Here is a 13,610-nt window from a genome sequence, read left to right as displayed (position 1 = left end):
AAAAAGGTAAGGACTGGTAATACTGGTACTCACCAAATGGAAAAGCTTAAAGAAGTCTGCGTACCAAGAGTCTTCGACCTTCTGCAAGGCCTCCTGGGAAAAGGGCACACATCGTGCTGTGCACAGCTTGGAAGCCTGGTGGACTGCTGAACATAATGAAATGATTCAGCAGGGCCTGGCTGCAGGCGATATCTCTCAGAGTCAACTCTGGGACTCCAAAGGCAAACTGTAGACAAAACAGAAATCACACATCACCTTGATTACTGTGGAGGATTGTCTTCAGGGCTTGTTTCTGCGCTTGTTTTCAATATTTATATACTGCTGAGCAACAAAAGTTCTTTGGGGGGTTTACAAAATCATAAAATACAATATGAAGATAAATCTAAAAGAGAATTAAAAAAGCAGCAGATAAAGGCATATCTGCTGTTAAAGATCTATACATCTTAAAAGTACTAAACATATATTTCAGACTGAAAAGTCTGGGAAAATAAAAAGGTCTGGCACCTGGTTCCCCCACCCCCCCTGCCCTAATGACCACAGCAGCCAGTATAAACTATATAAAATAGCAAACATTGCAGGATAAATATTGCATAATAAAAGAAATTATGCAGATTTGCACAATGGGCAATGTTTATACAGGTCTCAGAATCTTGCTGCAGAATTTGTATTACTTTGGTAGAGAATTTTAATTTTTGTTTAATGCATATTAGGGTGAAAACAGAAAGACTATTTCACAGACAGGCATATATTGGAGGAATGGCGTTAACAATTATTGTCTTACTATTGATTTTTCTTTTTTAAAGATGTGCAGTTGCTGCAATATGACTCAAATACACTTTGGTAAAGAATTACAGGATTTGAAGCATCGAGATCAATAATAAATAACATCTGTGTTCTCTGATGGATGGGCCAAGGACATCAGAAATAAAAACAAGGTTACACATCAGATTACTAAAATTAATCACAAGTCCATAAAATGTAATTTATATGCAGCAGTTTTATCAGACAGAGGCCCAATTCAGAGAATCTCCCAGAAAAATGGAGGTTTAGAAAAGTATGACACTTCCCCACATAGTTTTCCTGCTGGTTCTGGCTGCAGCCACTCTTGCTTGAACTTTTTTTCTGAGAGTCAAAAGCAGCCTCTGTTATCTCCCCTGCAACCTGAAAGCCGCAGTTGAGAAATAAATTCCAGTAATTTTATCAGCATGCCATTGTTCAGCGAGCACTTCTGTGATGAGGAACAAAATATTTTCTCAGTTAGGTGGCCTCTAGATTAGGTTTAGCTTTCATGTGCAAGTGTGTGTCATTTCCTGGACTCCCAGGGTGCTATGAGGTCAGCACTTCAGCTGTGCTTAGCTCTTTGCAAAAAAAGATTCAAATGCTCATAAACAGGCCTTTCTGTGACCAGTACCCTCACTTCATTCTCTCTTCTTAGTAGCATTTAAAGGGGAGTGAGGGAACAGGATATATGATTAACAGTGGCAAAGCAGCATCAGAGTGACCCATGGTAATGACATCCGTTCACAAAGAGTACATTCACAAGGAGGTCCAAGTGTACTTCTGGTCAACTGGCAACAGGAAGTTGTTTTGCAGCTATAAATGTTTGCAGCATATTCACATACATTCCCAGATGAGATCCCAACATGCACTAGACAGTCTTAAGAATGAAACTGGATTTACCACTTCAAATTATGGGGTGTGGATTCAGGACTCGGTGACTGCATGCTTCCTCCTATATGAAACACACTGCACAAAGAAAACCAGATGTCAGGAAGAAGAGAGCTAGCCTACTCGCATCTCTTCCCCTGGCATACTGATTTTCTATGTCCTGCGATTTTTGTCCATTGAGACCATTCCGTCATGCCACCCTCACCCCATTGTCAGGCTACAGTGCAGCCCGTGAACAGTCTTATTACTTGATTGGCTGGTTATATAGATGAACCCCAAAAGAGTTACATTGAAGAGATTTCTAGTACTTACAATCCTGGTTTAGCAATCATCAAAGGGCCACTTTGGCAAGGGAGTGGGATGTGGGTTAATGAGGCCTTCCTCAGTCCAACAAATTATGATCAAGGAATCTCTGCCAAAAACAGTTTGGTTCTTAGCCAAGTAAGAGAATACCAAATTTAACTGAGCACCCTTTACAAGTATGCAGGATGAGCAACAGAACATTCTTAGGACCCAACTGCAATTTCTTTAGTGATGTGTTGAGACTGTCTTGGTGCGGTACACACAGGCTTCTTGGTGATTTTCAACACCCATTGAAAGAAGACCAGTGGACAGTGCCGCCACAGTCACCAACACTGTGCCATGCAGGACTGGTTATTTATTAGACAGAGAGGATTTTATTACAATGGGGCAACTTATGTGGGTCAAGACTGCTGGCTTTCACATCACACAGAAGAACATTTTTGTTCCAGGCAGTCAGGAAAAAAGATTTCTTCTGTGCCGTTCAAAAAGCTGCCAGGGAGCTTCCTACAGCTCCGGTCAGAACCCAATCAGCTGAACAATCCAGCGAATGATCATGCAAGCCACCTACGATTTGCAAAACCCCAAAGGAGTAAAAAGTGAAAAGCAAGCTCATTAATTCCATATCCTGCTGGCCACAAACATTTCCCACATTTGGGCATTGTACAACAAAAGAAGAGGAAGAAAAAGGGAGGGAAAGGAATTGTGCCATTCAGCTGGAGTTCTTCCCTTCTTCTCCCGGCACTCTCACACAGTCAGAAAGGCTTTCGTTCCAGAGATCTGATTCAGCAGGCCTCATTCATAAGCGCAACATTCTTCTCACACCTCCCCAGCCACAAGGACAGAAGGGGGAATGACAGCCTGGACCGAGTCACAGGCAAACCATCTATGAGAAGAAGATGCTGGAAGATAACCTGCGATTGCAATGTTCCATAAAAGTTTTTTCTTTTTAACACTATTCTTTGTTGGGCATTCAAGACAGGAGATCTGTCTTCCAAGGGTCCAGTCTATTCACCTGGAAAAATGCCCTGTCAATGCCCTTTCACATCTGCCCTTGCTGACATCAGGAGCAGTGAATTTTCACATTCCACCTACGCAGCATTTGGGTCTCATTCACACTTCTATTGAGATAGAATGATGTATAGACAACTACAAAGGGAATCCAAGCCAGGTCTAGTCATGGATGAAAATTTCCTTTCTGGGCATATCCATGACTAAGCATTTGGCTCCGCAGACCTTGAAAGCAATAAAGGCAACTTCTGGTAATACTTGGAGAAATTACCCTTAGTCATAGGATGTGAAACCATTGGGGAGTTTAAAGTGGCCATGTTCCTATATGGGCTAAGTCCAGTGAGAGGAGGAGCCTTGCAGTTGCCCATCAATAGCTGAACAGCAGACTGAGCAGTCATGCAAGTCACCTAGTGGTCACAGTCTTCCCCATTAAAGTAATACTTGTTCTATTATTTGCATCTATACATATATATTAGTATATGAAAATGTTATGCAAACCTGTGTTGTGGTGATGCATTTCCTTTTAAATGGACATCCTTCAAACCATCGTTTAAATCGTGTTTGCAAACCATGGCTTGCATTCACTACGGTTGTGTAACATCTCTCTGAACAACCCATGATGAAAGCATGCAGAGCCAGAGGGCGGCCAGGTTAGGCCCTGGCCAATCAGGCCCTAGCTGGGGGGCCCCAACTCCTTAGGGTGAGTGGGTAGCGCTCCTGTTCCATGATCCGTGGCAGCAGCATCTCCCAACCCTGCCACAGATTGCAGAGAGGGAGCTCCCAGGCAACCCCCTACAGCCGCGCAGGCCCACAGTGCCTGCCTCCACACCCCACTTACCTTTCCCGTTGAGGTGAATGCTGGCAGTGCTGCTGGCCCTGAAAGCATGGTTGAAAGACTTTCTCCAGCCACTCAGCTTGCAAGGTAGTGAGTGACAAGCAGATCTCACTCATGTCTCCTATACACATCCTTTTGGGAGCAAGATTTTGTATGGTAAGCTAAACTTCATGGGCTTTTACTATACATTTAGGACCTTGATTGAACCAACTGATTTCTTGGGTTGTCTGTTATGGACTCCTTTAATCTTGAAGCTACTTTTGAAGTGAGATAGTAATGTAGTCCCTAAAATAGCTTTGGTCCTGCATATCTTATGGAACACCTTTTCCAGGGTAAAGGGCCGGCACCAGGCATGACTGGGCCCATGGCACCAGCCTGCATGTGCCACCTACCTCCCCCACTGCGGTGAATGCTGGCCGTGTTGCGCACACATGCCTACCATCAACCAAGATGGCGGCCAAGGCTTCCCTAAGGGAAGATCGCGACAGGGGCATCAGCCCCTTAGGGAAACCTCGGCTGCCATCTTGGTTGATGGCAGACATGCGCACACAGCACAGCCACCATTTACCATAATGGGAGAGGTAGGTGGGGTGTGCAGGTAGGCGTCACAGGCCTGCACAATTGTGTGTGGGGATGCCTGGGAGCTCCTTCTCTGTGATCCGCAGCAGGGTTGGGAGCTGACACTGTTGCAGACCGCGGAATGGGAAGCTACCTACCCACCCTAAGAAAGGGCCCTGGGGGCCCTTGGCCAGGGCCTGACCTGGCTGCCCTGTGACGCTGGCCCTGCCTGTATGTCTTTCTCTACTCAATAAGACCTTCAGAAGATACGTCAGCCACTTTTTACCCAAATGAGATGAGTGAGGCTAAGGAGCTGAACCTTTTCCATTATGGCATCCACTATGTACAATTAACTCCCAATGAATGTTCTTCTGATGTCTGTGTTGCCTAACTTTTGAGAGGTGGCGAAGATGTTTTTAGCTGCAAAATTGCCAAAGGCAATCAACAATTGTTTCTTGTTTGTGCCACTGTGCTATAGATTGTTTTATAACTGAATTTCAACTGTTGCTGGCCGTCAGGATCATCAGAGCGTAGGAAGCTGCCAAGGCTGGCACCAGACTGCAGCAGGCTTTTGAAGATAGCGGTGGCAGAGGCGGTGGCACTATTGCTGCTGCTGGGGGCGTAAATAGGCCCGGCCACATCAGTGTGTTGGCATACTATGTACACACGTCTTCCATCTTGGCTGATGGCAAGCATGCCTGTGCAGTGCGCTGTCGCAGCAACATGGGAAGTGGCACAGCCAGCCTGCCCCAGTGGTGTTGGTGGGTGTTGCATGGGAGGGTGGCGCCCGTTCCGTGATCCACGACAGCATTGGGTTGTGGGATGGATTGCAGAAGGGAGCTGCACTTGCCCAGCCCCAGGCACCTCTGACAGCCACAGAGGTGCTTGGCCAGTGCCAACCCTGCCCACCCACTGGCGCTGGGCCTGGAAGCTTATACAGAGACAGGTCACTGGTCCATCTAGCTCAGTACTGTCTACACCAACTGGCAGCAGCTCTCCAGGCTTTCTTTTTCAGGACTCTTTTCCAGCTCTGCCTGAAGATGCTGGAGATTCAGCCTGAAACTTTCTGCATGTCAGACAGGTGCTCTACCAATGAGATACTGCTCTTCCCGTTGCAGCCTGTATGTCTAGTATTTTAAATTAAGGTGGCTGGTTTTGAATTGATGTACATTGTTTTAAAATTGTGTTATTTTATTGTATTTTAAAAACTATATATTGCCTAAAGAACCTTTGGGTACCGACAGCTATAAGAATACACACAGACATACACACACAGTTTGCTACAATATTAACTCACCTGTTGAGGTCTCACTTGAGCATTAATCAGGTGGTTAACCACTGTATCAGGAAGGCCCGCATTTTCAAGCAGAAGCGTAGTTAAGTTCTCCCCATCTTTTAAGATATCTTGGATTCGTATGCCTCTTCCTGAGCGAAGCCAGAAATGACAAGAGGCCTATTAAGAGCTGGTGTACCATGCTGGCTTTAACCAGTACAGTAGGGCCCCACTCATACGACGGGTTACGTTCCGGACCCCCACTGTAAAGCGAAAACCGCTGTAAAGCGGAACCCATTGAATAGACTGGTGCGCGATGCCCGAAAACCACTGTAAAAGCAGAACAAGCGGTGTATGAATGGGTCTTGTGTCTAATTGAGACCGCTGTATTAGTGAATCGCTGTAAAGCGGGGCCCTGCTGCACAGCGGTGAGCTGGAGCTGGAGCCACAAATTCATCCAGTGGCTTTAAGCAAGCTGCTCTTTCTGCCTCTTAGCCCACACCCAACACCACTGGCCTGCCTCAAAAGATTGTGGCAAAGACTCTGAAATAATGTATGACAAGAGCTTTGGATACTATTGAAAAAGCAGCACATAATGCTCAAAAAGTGTGTATTACAATAGTATCTAAATAAGTACCACTGAAGAGTTAGGCTATGCATAGAATAAAAGCAAATAATAGAGGAATTGATTTTCCAGGCTGTTCCTGTATTCTCTCTGCAGTAAACCGGCTGCTTTGCCTAAAAACGCTGCTATTCAAACTGTGGGGTCCCCTTGAGAGAAAGTTGAACACCCAAAAGGTGAGATAAGATTCTGGGACAGGTGGAGCTTCCTTCCCCTCATCAGCCAAAAGGTGGTTACTGAATGCCATCTACCAGAGGATCATCATTGAATCATGTTGGGTTTGCAGGGCTGACTGCTCCTTCAGTTACCCCATCATTCCCAGCCAGATTTGGAAGAAACTGTTGCTTCCTGATGGGCAGTTTTAGGAGGCTTCAGAAATGTTTTGCTGTGTTCTGCTGTCCAGTGTCAATGTGGGCCTTACCACATCCAGATCTTTGCATAGTCATAGCATGCAAGGATCTCTCTGCTCACTCTACTGTGTAGAGCTGAATTTGGTGGGAGGCAAAAGATAGAATAAGTTTAGAAGGGGGAGGGAGACTTTTAAAAGTTTGGGAAATACTGGCCTAAAAAGAAGTGCATTCATTTAAAAACAAACAGCTTTTAAGATTTTTTTTTTAACTTTAAAAGAGGCCCTTGAATGGGAAATGACAGCTGTATTGCACATTACACAAGAGACTTGGCATTTGGACCACACTTGTTTATTTTTATGAATGTTGAATAGGGTTGGCGTGCTCATAAAATGCAGACCTGGGATTTCAAAGAGTGGAGAAAAGTTCCAAAGGCCTGGAGTGTGGCCCTGGAACTGTGAGCTTTAAAGCTCTTGAGTGTTTTGTTGTTTGGTGTGTGTGTGTGTTTTTAGTCGCTTACTCAAAAAGAAATGGTTTTGGAATCTCTTTCTTCAGTTCACCTCCCAAAGACCTGCTGCCTTGGAGGGAGCCCTGAATTCCTCCAATTAGTTTCTCATGACCAGGGCTGCATTAATCATTATGCTAAGTAAACTACACAGTAGACCTCTCCCAGTCAAACTGGAGCACCTGCTTTGGCCTAATTTTCTTGAAGTTTTCCTATGATTACTCCTTGCAAAAATGTTCAGAACATTTGCACCTGCTCTCTCATAAGATTAGAAAGAAGTGGCCATAGCTTCCAACAGAATTGAAATATTGGTGAGAATCAGTGCACAATAGAGTTACCAGGTTTCCGGTTTTCGGCCACAGTCTCTGGTTTTTTTGGGGGGGGCTCTCCAGCTAGCACCCCTTAATCTCCGGACTCTCAGCTTCAATTTAAAAAAGAAATTAAGTTTCTAGGTGGTCTGGTTCCCGAGATATACACCAAAACGTCAGCCGCCGCCCCTGCGACTGTTTAATCTATTTAACTGATACGACGCTGAAGTTGGTTCCTAGTTCCCAGTTCCTTATTTGCTTGAAAGTTCAAAACACTAAAAAAGAAGAGTTGACAACTACAGCAACTTCAAACCAAACGTAACATGTCTCTGAACCCCAAAATATATGTTGGGATACCCTGTATGATATATCACTGTGATCGGGGGACTCTCCCCGTGAAGAATAACAATACATTTATGCAATCAAAATCATCAGGCTTCTGATATTGTCATAAATACATGATGATGTCATAAAATCATAAAAAGTAACTGGGGGTGCCCACCCCAAACTCTGCTCTGGGACAGGACAAATCATATACCCCAGGAAAGGGGAGGGTGTCCTCTATGAGATGCCAGTGCATCCCATGCGGCCCAGAGCTTCTGCTGGGCACCGGGCACGCACGGGTGCATCAATGCAAAATCAAAATGGACAAAAACACATAGAAAAAAATAAGTAATTGGGGCTACACACCCCAAAATCTGCTCTAGGACAGCACAAATCATATACCCCAGGAAAGGGGAGAGTGTCCTCTACGAGATGCCACTGCATCCCACCTGGCCCAGAGCTTCTGCTGGGCACAGGGCACAGAAGAGGGCATCTATACAAAATCAAAGCAGAAAAAGACATACAGGAAAAATAAGTAATTGTGGGTGCCCATCCCAAAATCTGCTCTGGGCCAGGACAAATCATACACCCCATGAAAGGGGAGGGTGTCCTATGAGATGCTACTGCATCCCGCCTGGCCCAGAGCTTCTGCTGGGCACAGGGGAAGGATGAGGGCATCTGTGCAGACAGAAAGGGTAGAGAATCTTCTTATGCTTACTCATTTCTCAGACCTCTTTCTGAAGTGAAGGGTCAAATCTGTAAAGAAGTTTGGAGCAGCCACATTAAAAGATAAGGGCAGGGCATTCCAGGCAGGGGGTTGCCAACCCTGCTTGGATATGGATCTCTTTGCAAAGGATCCCTAGTCAAGCTTTACCAACAGCACAATCCAAACTATATTTACTCAGAAGTAAGTTCTGTTGAGTTCTATGGGGGGTTAGTCCCTTAGTATGTGTGTTTAGAATTGCAGCCTTCAAGGGCATCCATCTTTACTCCCAAATGCTCCCATCTAACATCTCCACAACACTAGGCTCCTTTCTTCCTACAGTGGCCTTCTGATGACTGGCCTGGCCTGAAGGCACTTAAACCCTTCTTGCCTAAAGCAAGTAGGCTAGATTAAATGTTCCCTACCCAGGCTCCATCTTTTAGCTAAGATGTCTAGCTTAATCTCCAGTCAGATATTTTTTTAATTGTACGCTCCAAGCAACTGTGATTGATGCTTAATGTATCATGCTTAATGACATCACTTGGGCCCGCCCCATGACATCACTTGGGCCCGCCCCTAAAATCTCAGGTTTTGGGATGCTTCTGACCTGGCAACCCTAGTACACAACTGCACACATTCATTTTTGTCACTGATAATTGCAACACCAAGCAATGGCCTGCATGTGTGAAGCAGCCGTCACAAAACAAATATCACAAACAAAGCCTTCATATCACCATAACAACTATACATTTCAGTGGAGGCAGTTTATATGTTCACTTACAAATTACAAATTAAATCATATGTTATTATGTGCTTTAAATGCATGTGCAAATCAGCAGCCCTAAGTCTGGATAACATGAGGAACAGAATTAAAGGGTATGCAACAATGGTATCAGTCTTCACTTTGTACTTGAATGCCAGCAGTAAGAAAGGGCTCTGTCCATACATCTGCATAATCTATAATGTAAACTTCTTGTGTCTCTATTAATTCACCCTCGTCCATATGATGTTCCCCTCTAATCACTGCCTTCACACACTTTCTCCTCCCCTCATCCGTAGTTTGCAGTACCAAGTATATACCGAAAAGGAGAGAAACAGTGATTACACTTGTTGAGGAAGAGGACTGGTTGCTTTGACTCGCGGTTCTCTATGTGGGTGGTTCTAACTTCACCTCCTGCCACACCTCCTGCTTCTGTTGGGTTCCCATTGGCTTTCTCACCCCTCTCCCTTCTCATCTGAGCCAATCAGCAACACAACAAGATGAGAAGGCGGGAGAGGGAGTTTGTAAAACAATAAAAGGGCATGCCTACAAGTATGGATGAGGAAAAGGTTTGATCCAAACATGAAGAAAGTGCAAAGCGATCAGGTTTGGACTACCAGCAGACAAATTCCAATGAGGAAAACACTGATTTTTTTGTATGACCCAAATGAGCCCAAAGTTTGGTTTATTGCTCAGAAATGAGCAGGTTCCTGGATTATTTCGTTTTGGTTCCTGTTATCCTTTAACCTGCTCCCAATTATTTTTATTTAATTGAAACTGTCTCCCAGAATCCTTGTGTGATGATGGCACCTTTCCTACATCATTCAAATCCCTCCTCAAAACCCACCTTTTCTTTCTGTTAACTCTTTGGCACAATCCCTAATCCTCATGACCAGTAACAGCCTAAATACATGTAACTAAAACAGCTATATGTTGCTTCTCTGTTTACCTCAATCTCAATTTCCCCTGTTTGGAATATTATATTGTAAATTCATCAGGACAGGGACATTTCCTGTTGTGCTCTGTACAATGCTATGCACATCAATAATGCCAAATAAATAATAAATTAATTACATCAAAGACTATCTTCCAGCAGCTGAATGGTTTCTCTCGGAGGCCTGTTAGCTGACAAAATGTCTAATCTGAGCAGGGAAAATGTATGTGTGTTTGTATATATATAAAATATGTATATATATCTAGAGTGAAGACTTGTAAAGGGAACAGAATGGGCTAGGAAAGGAATCTCCAAACAAATTTATTTCAATGATTTTAGCTAACCACAAATAATTTTCCTTATTATCCAATGGACTGAAACCCATCCGCACTCTTTGCCTATTTGGATCACAGGGAGAACAACTGGAAATAAGATTACCACATGATAGTTGCTTTTTTTATCAGCATTGTCATATTTATTTTTAGTGGTTTTAATTCTTCTTCTCCTCCTCCTCCTCCTCAAAAAATGGTTACCCTAAATGCAATCCAATGCATACATTATACTGTGTATCCTAAATATTTAACACACTATATCTGCCTACACATTGTCACTGCAGTAGTGCCTTTTTGCAAGTATGTGTGTAGTAACTATTAAATATTTATCATCAGTAGTGTAGTCACAAATGTAGAAGAGCAGGGTCCCTTCATGATAGTCACAGCCAGTCACGCCAAACCCCCTCCACCCCCTCCATTTTTTACTGCTGGGTTGAGAATGAGATCCTTGTTAATGCCTTCACCCAACGCAACACATGTTCCTAGGAGCCAATAAGCATGAAAGAGAACTGTGTCTTCTCAGTGGATGACTCACCTCCTTTCACTCTGATTAGCTCCAATCAGCAAGACAGGACTAGGAAGCATGTTAGAAGACTCTTCTCAGTGGCTAACACTCTCCCCTTTCATGCTGATTAGCTCATAGGACGCTGGAGACATTGGAACCCTGATGGGACCCTGCTCCTAAAAAAGTAAGGGGTCTAAGACCCCCTGAGGCCCTGGATGACTACACCCTGTTTATCATCCTTACTGATGCAGCAAGTTTCCATATGGACCTATAACTTTCTTAGAGCAGCACAAAAATTAATACATCAAAAACTGTATGAGATCACTAGCTACAGCATGTCCACAGAGAAGGACTGACTAAACAATGACTTTGTGCTGATGCCCAACCAGCTTATGAAGGCCTACACAACTTGTGACCTACCCACCCTGTTTTTTTGCAGTTCCAAACAGGCAGCACAAGAAGCAGGTTTACCAACTCTTATTTGGCCACTATATAGGGCTCCGTGGGTTGGAAGTGGGCCTCATGTAATCTGCACTGTGACAACATGCTATGGAATTGGCTGGGTTTAAATTCCACCCAGAAAATCTAACTAATGGACTACACCAGGAATGATCATAAGGAACTTGTGGCCCACCAGATGTTGTTGGACTTGGCTCCCATCAGCCCCAGTCAGCATGGTCAATGGTCAGAGATTATGGGAGTTGTAGTCCTACAGCATCTGGAGGGCCACAGGTTCCCCATCCCTGCTAGATACCTAAGAGTAAACCCAATAGACATGTATGAGAATACACTGTAAAGCAATTGCTGCATTGGTTGAACTACTGCTGTAGTTACAGTTTGGAGCTGAGTTCATATTGCGGCAGATAAAGCTGGGTGGAAGGGTCTCAGGTCAGAGCACAAAGTGGTGGGGAACCTGTGGCCCTCCAGATGTTGTTGGACTCCAACTCCCATGAGTTCCAACCAGCATGGCCAACGGTCAGTGATTATCGGAACTCTAGTTCAACAACATCTGGAGGACCACAGGCTCTCTTCCACTGATCTAGAGGCAAAGTCAAGCCCAAGCCAGGGCCTAAGTCAAGAAGTCTGTCTGAATTTTGGAAGCAGGGAGAGAGATGAACATCGAGACAGAGAGACAGGCGAATGGGTATAATAGCAGGTGGGAAAGGTTCAGGTAGGGTAGGCCAGCCAGACATCAGAAACACCTGGAGCAAAGCTTAGAAGACTCATACCAGGCAGGTCCGAATCTGCTGTGTCACAGGCAACAGTTCTTCAAACGCAGGTTGAAAATGTGTGACCGCTGTTTATCTCCTGAGTGAAGAAATCATTAACAGCCTTTCTAAATGACAGAGAGAACTGATTCTTTACCTGCAATCCTTCCAGGGTTCGTCTTCATAGTTTCCGTAAACTGGGTTATGGTCTGCAGTTCTTCCCAGACTTTGCCCAGTTCCAGTTCATGTGTTTCTCGCAATAGTTCTTGAGCATCTTGGTACACTCTTGCTAAACTGAAAGAATCAGGGGTGGTAGTGGAGAGAAATACTACTTAGCATTCATTGCTACATTTTCCAAATGAGGTCCCCGTGTGGCAATGCAAGACGTTACTGCTGGGCACATGTGTGGAGAAGGCAATCACAGGAACCAGTTGCAGGGCCTTTCCTACAGGGCTGTAGCCCTCCAACCTGTGGCGGAGCTGTGTGACTCTTATGCCTTCCTACATATGCCCACAAACAGGACTACGAAAAAACAGCATCGCCATGAGAACACAGAAGGCGAAGGTCAAGATAGCACTCTTGGCCTCATTACACCTTCAGACAGGCTGCCTGGACAGGTAGTTGACTCTTCAGTCTCGGTGATGGGGCCGTGTCTTTCATGATGTGTAGTATTACCTCTGTACCAAGCTAAGCATTAACTATTGTTCGCTTTAAAGCAGAACTTGAAACCAGGGCCTAAAACAAGCCCTTGGCTGAAAATCCCCGGTTGGTTACACAATAATACAAGATTAATTATGAAACGGAGGTGAAGGAGGACAGGAGGGAAGAGGGAGGGGTTGAAGCACACATTCCTGAGGGCTGTTCCTGCTCCCTTAAGGAACAGAAACAATAGTGCTAAGTCAGTTGAAACCTGAAAGGATTTTGTGCTACAGCTGCCGTGGCAGCTCTCAAGAATCAAGATCATTAAAAACTATCTGTTTAAAAAACAACAACACAGGACAATGTGATATCTGGGCTGCATACACACTGACACCTACGCCCATTGAAGCACATACTTGACCCATTATGAACCAACATTACATTCAAGGAAAGAAGAAGCTACTCATAGGAAGGAGCTTGAAAGTTTGGACTAAAACCCAGAGTGGATTCACTGCCCCACTGACATCGGATCTGCCAGCCTCCACAGCTCCCAGCATACCTTGAGATGTCAGGGACTGAACCTGGAACTTTCTGCGTGCAAAGGAGACGCTCTACCACTGAGCGATCCCCCTTCCCCTACACCTGTATTTCTCCCCGCTCCCCCTTTCTGTTGACATTGTAGGGCTTACTTTCCTTCCCCACCCCAGTTCTTGTTATATTAAGCAAAATAGTTGAATTGCAAATTGTTTAAAAGGGGGGGGGATGCCTGAATATACAA

At 44.7% G+C, this 13,610-nt stretch overlaps 1 protein-coding gene across 1 annotated transcript in view; it reads right to left on the bottom strand.

Moving 5' to 3' along the window:
* ABCA4 (ATP binding cassette subfamily A member 4) overlaps positions 1–12,738 on the bottom strand; it is a 127,587-nt gene extending 114,849 nt beyond the window's left edge. The window contains 5 exon segments of the mRNA XM_061630653.1: positions 34–99; positions 101–226; positions 5,670–5,797; positions 12,351–12,487; positions 12,698–12,738. Coding sequence (XP_061486637.1) covers positions 34–99; positions 101–226; positions 5,670–5,797; positions 12,351–12,487; positions 12,698–12,738 — 498 coding nt within the window.
* Positions 12,739–13,610: the final 872 nt, after the last annotated feature.

This window comes from Rhineura floridana, chromosome 6, assembly GCF_030035675.1.
Source record: "Rhineura floridana isolate rRhiFlo1 chromosome 6, rRhiFlo1.hap2, whole genome shotgun sequence".
NCBI classification, from domain to species: Eukaryota; Metazoa; Chordata; class Lepidosauria; order Squamata; family Rhineuridae; genus Rhineura; species Rhineura floridana.
This window is presented reverse-complemented; position numbering and strand designations above follow the sequence as displayed.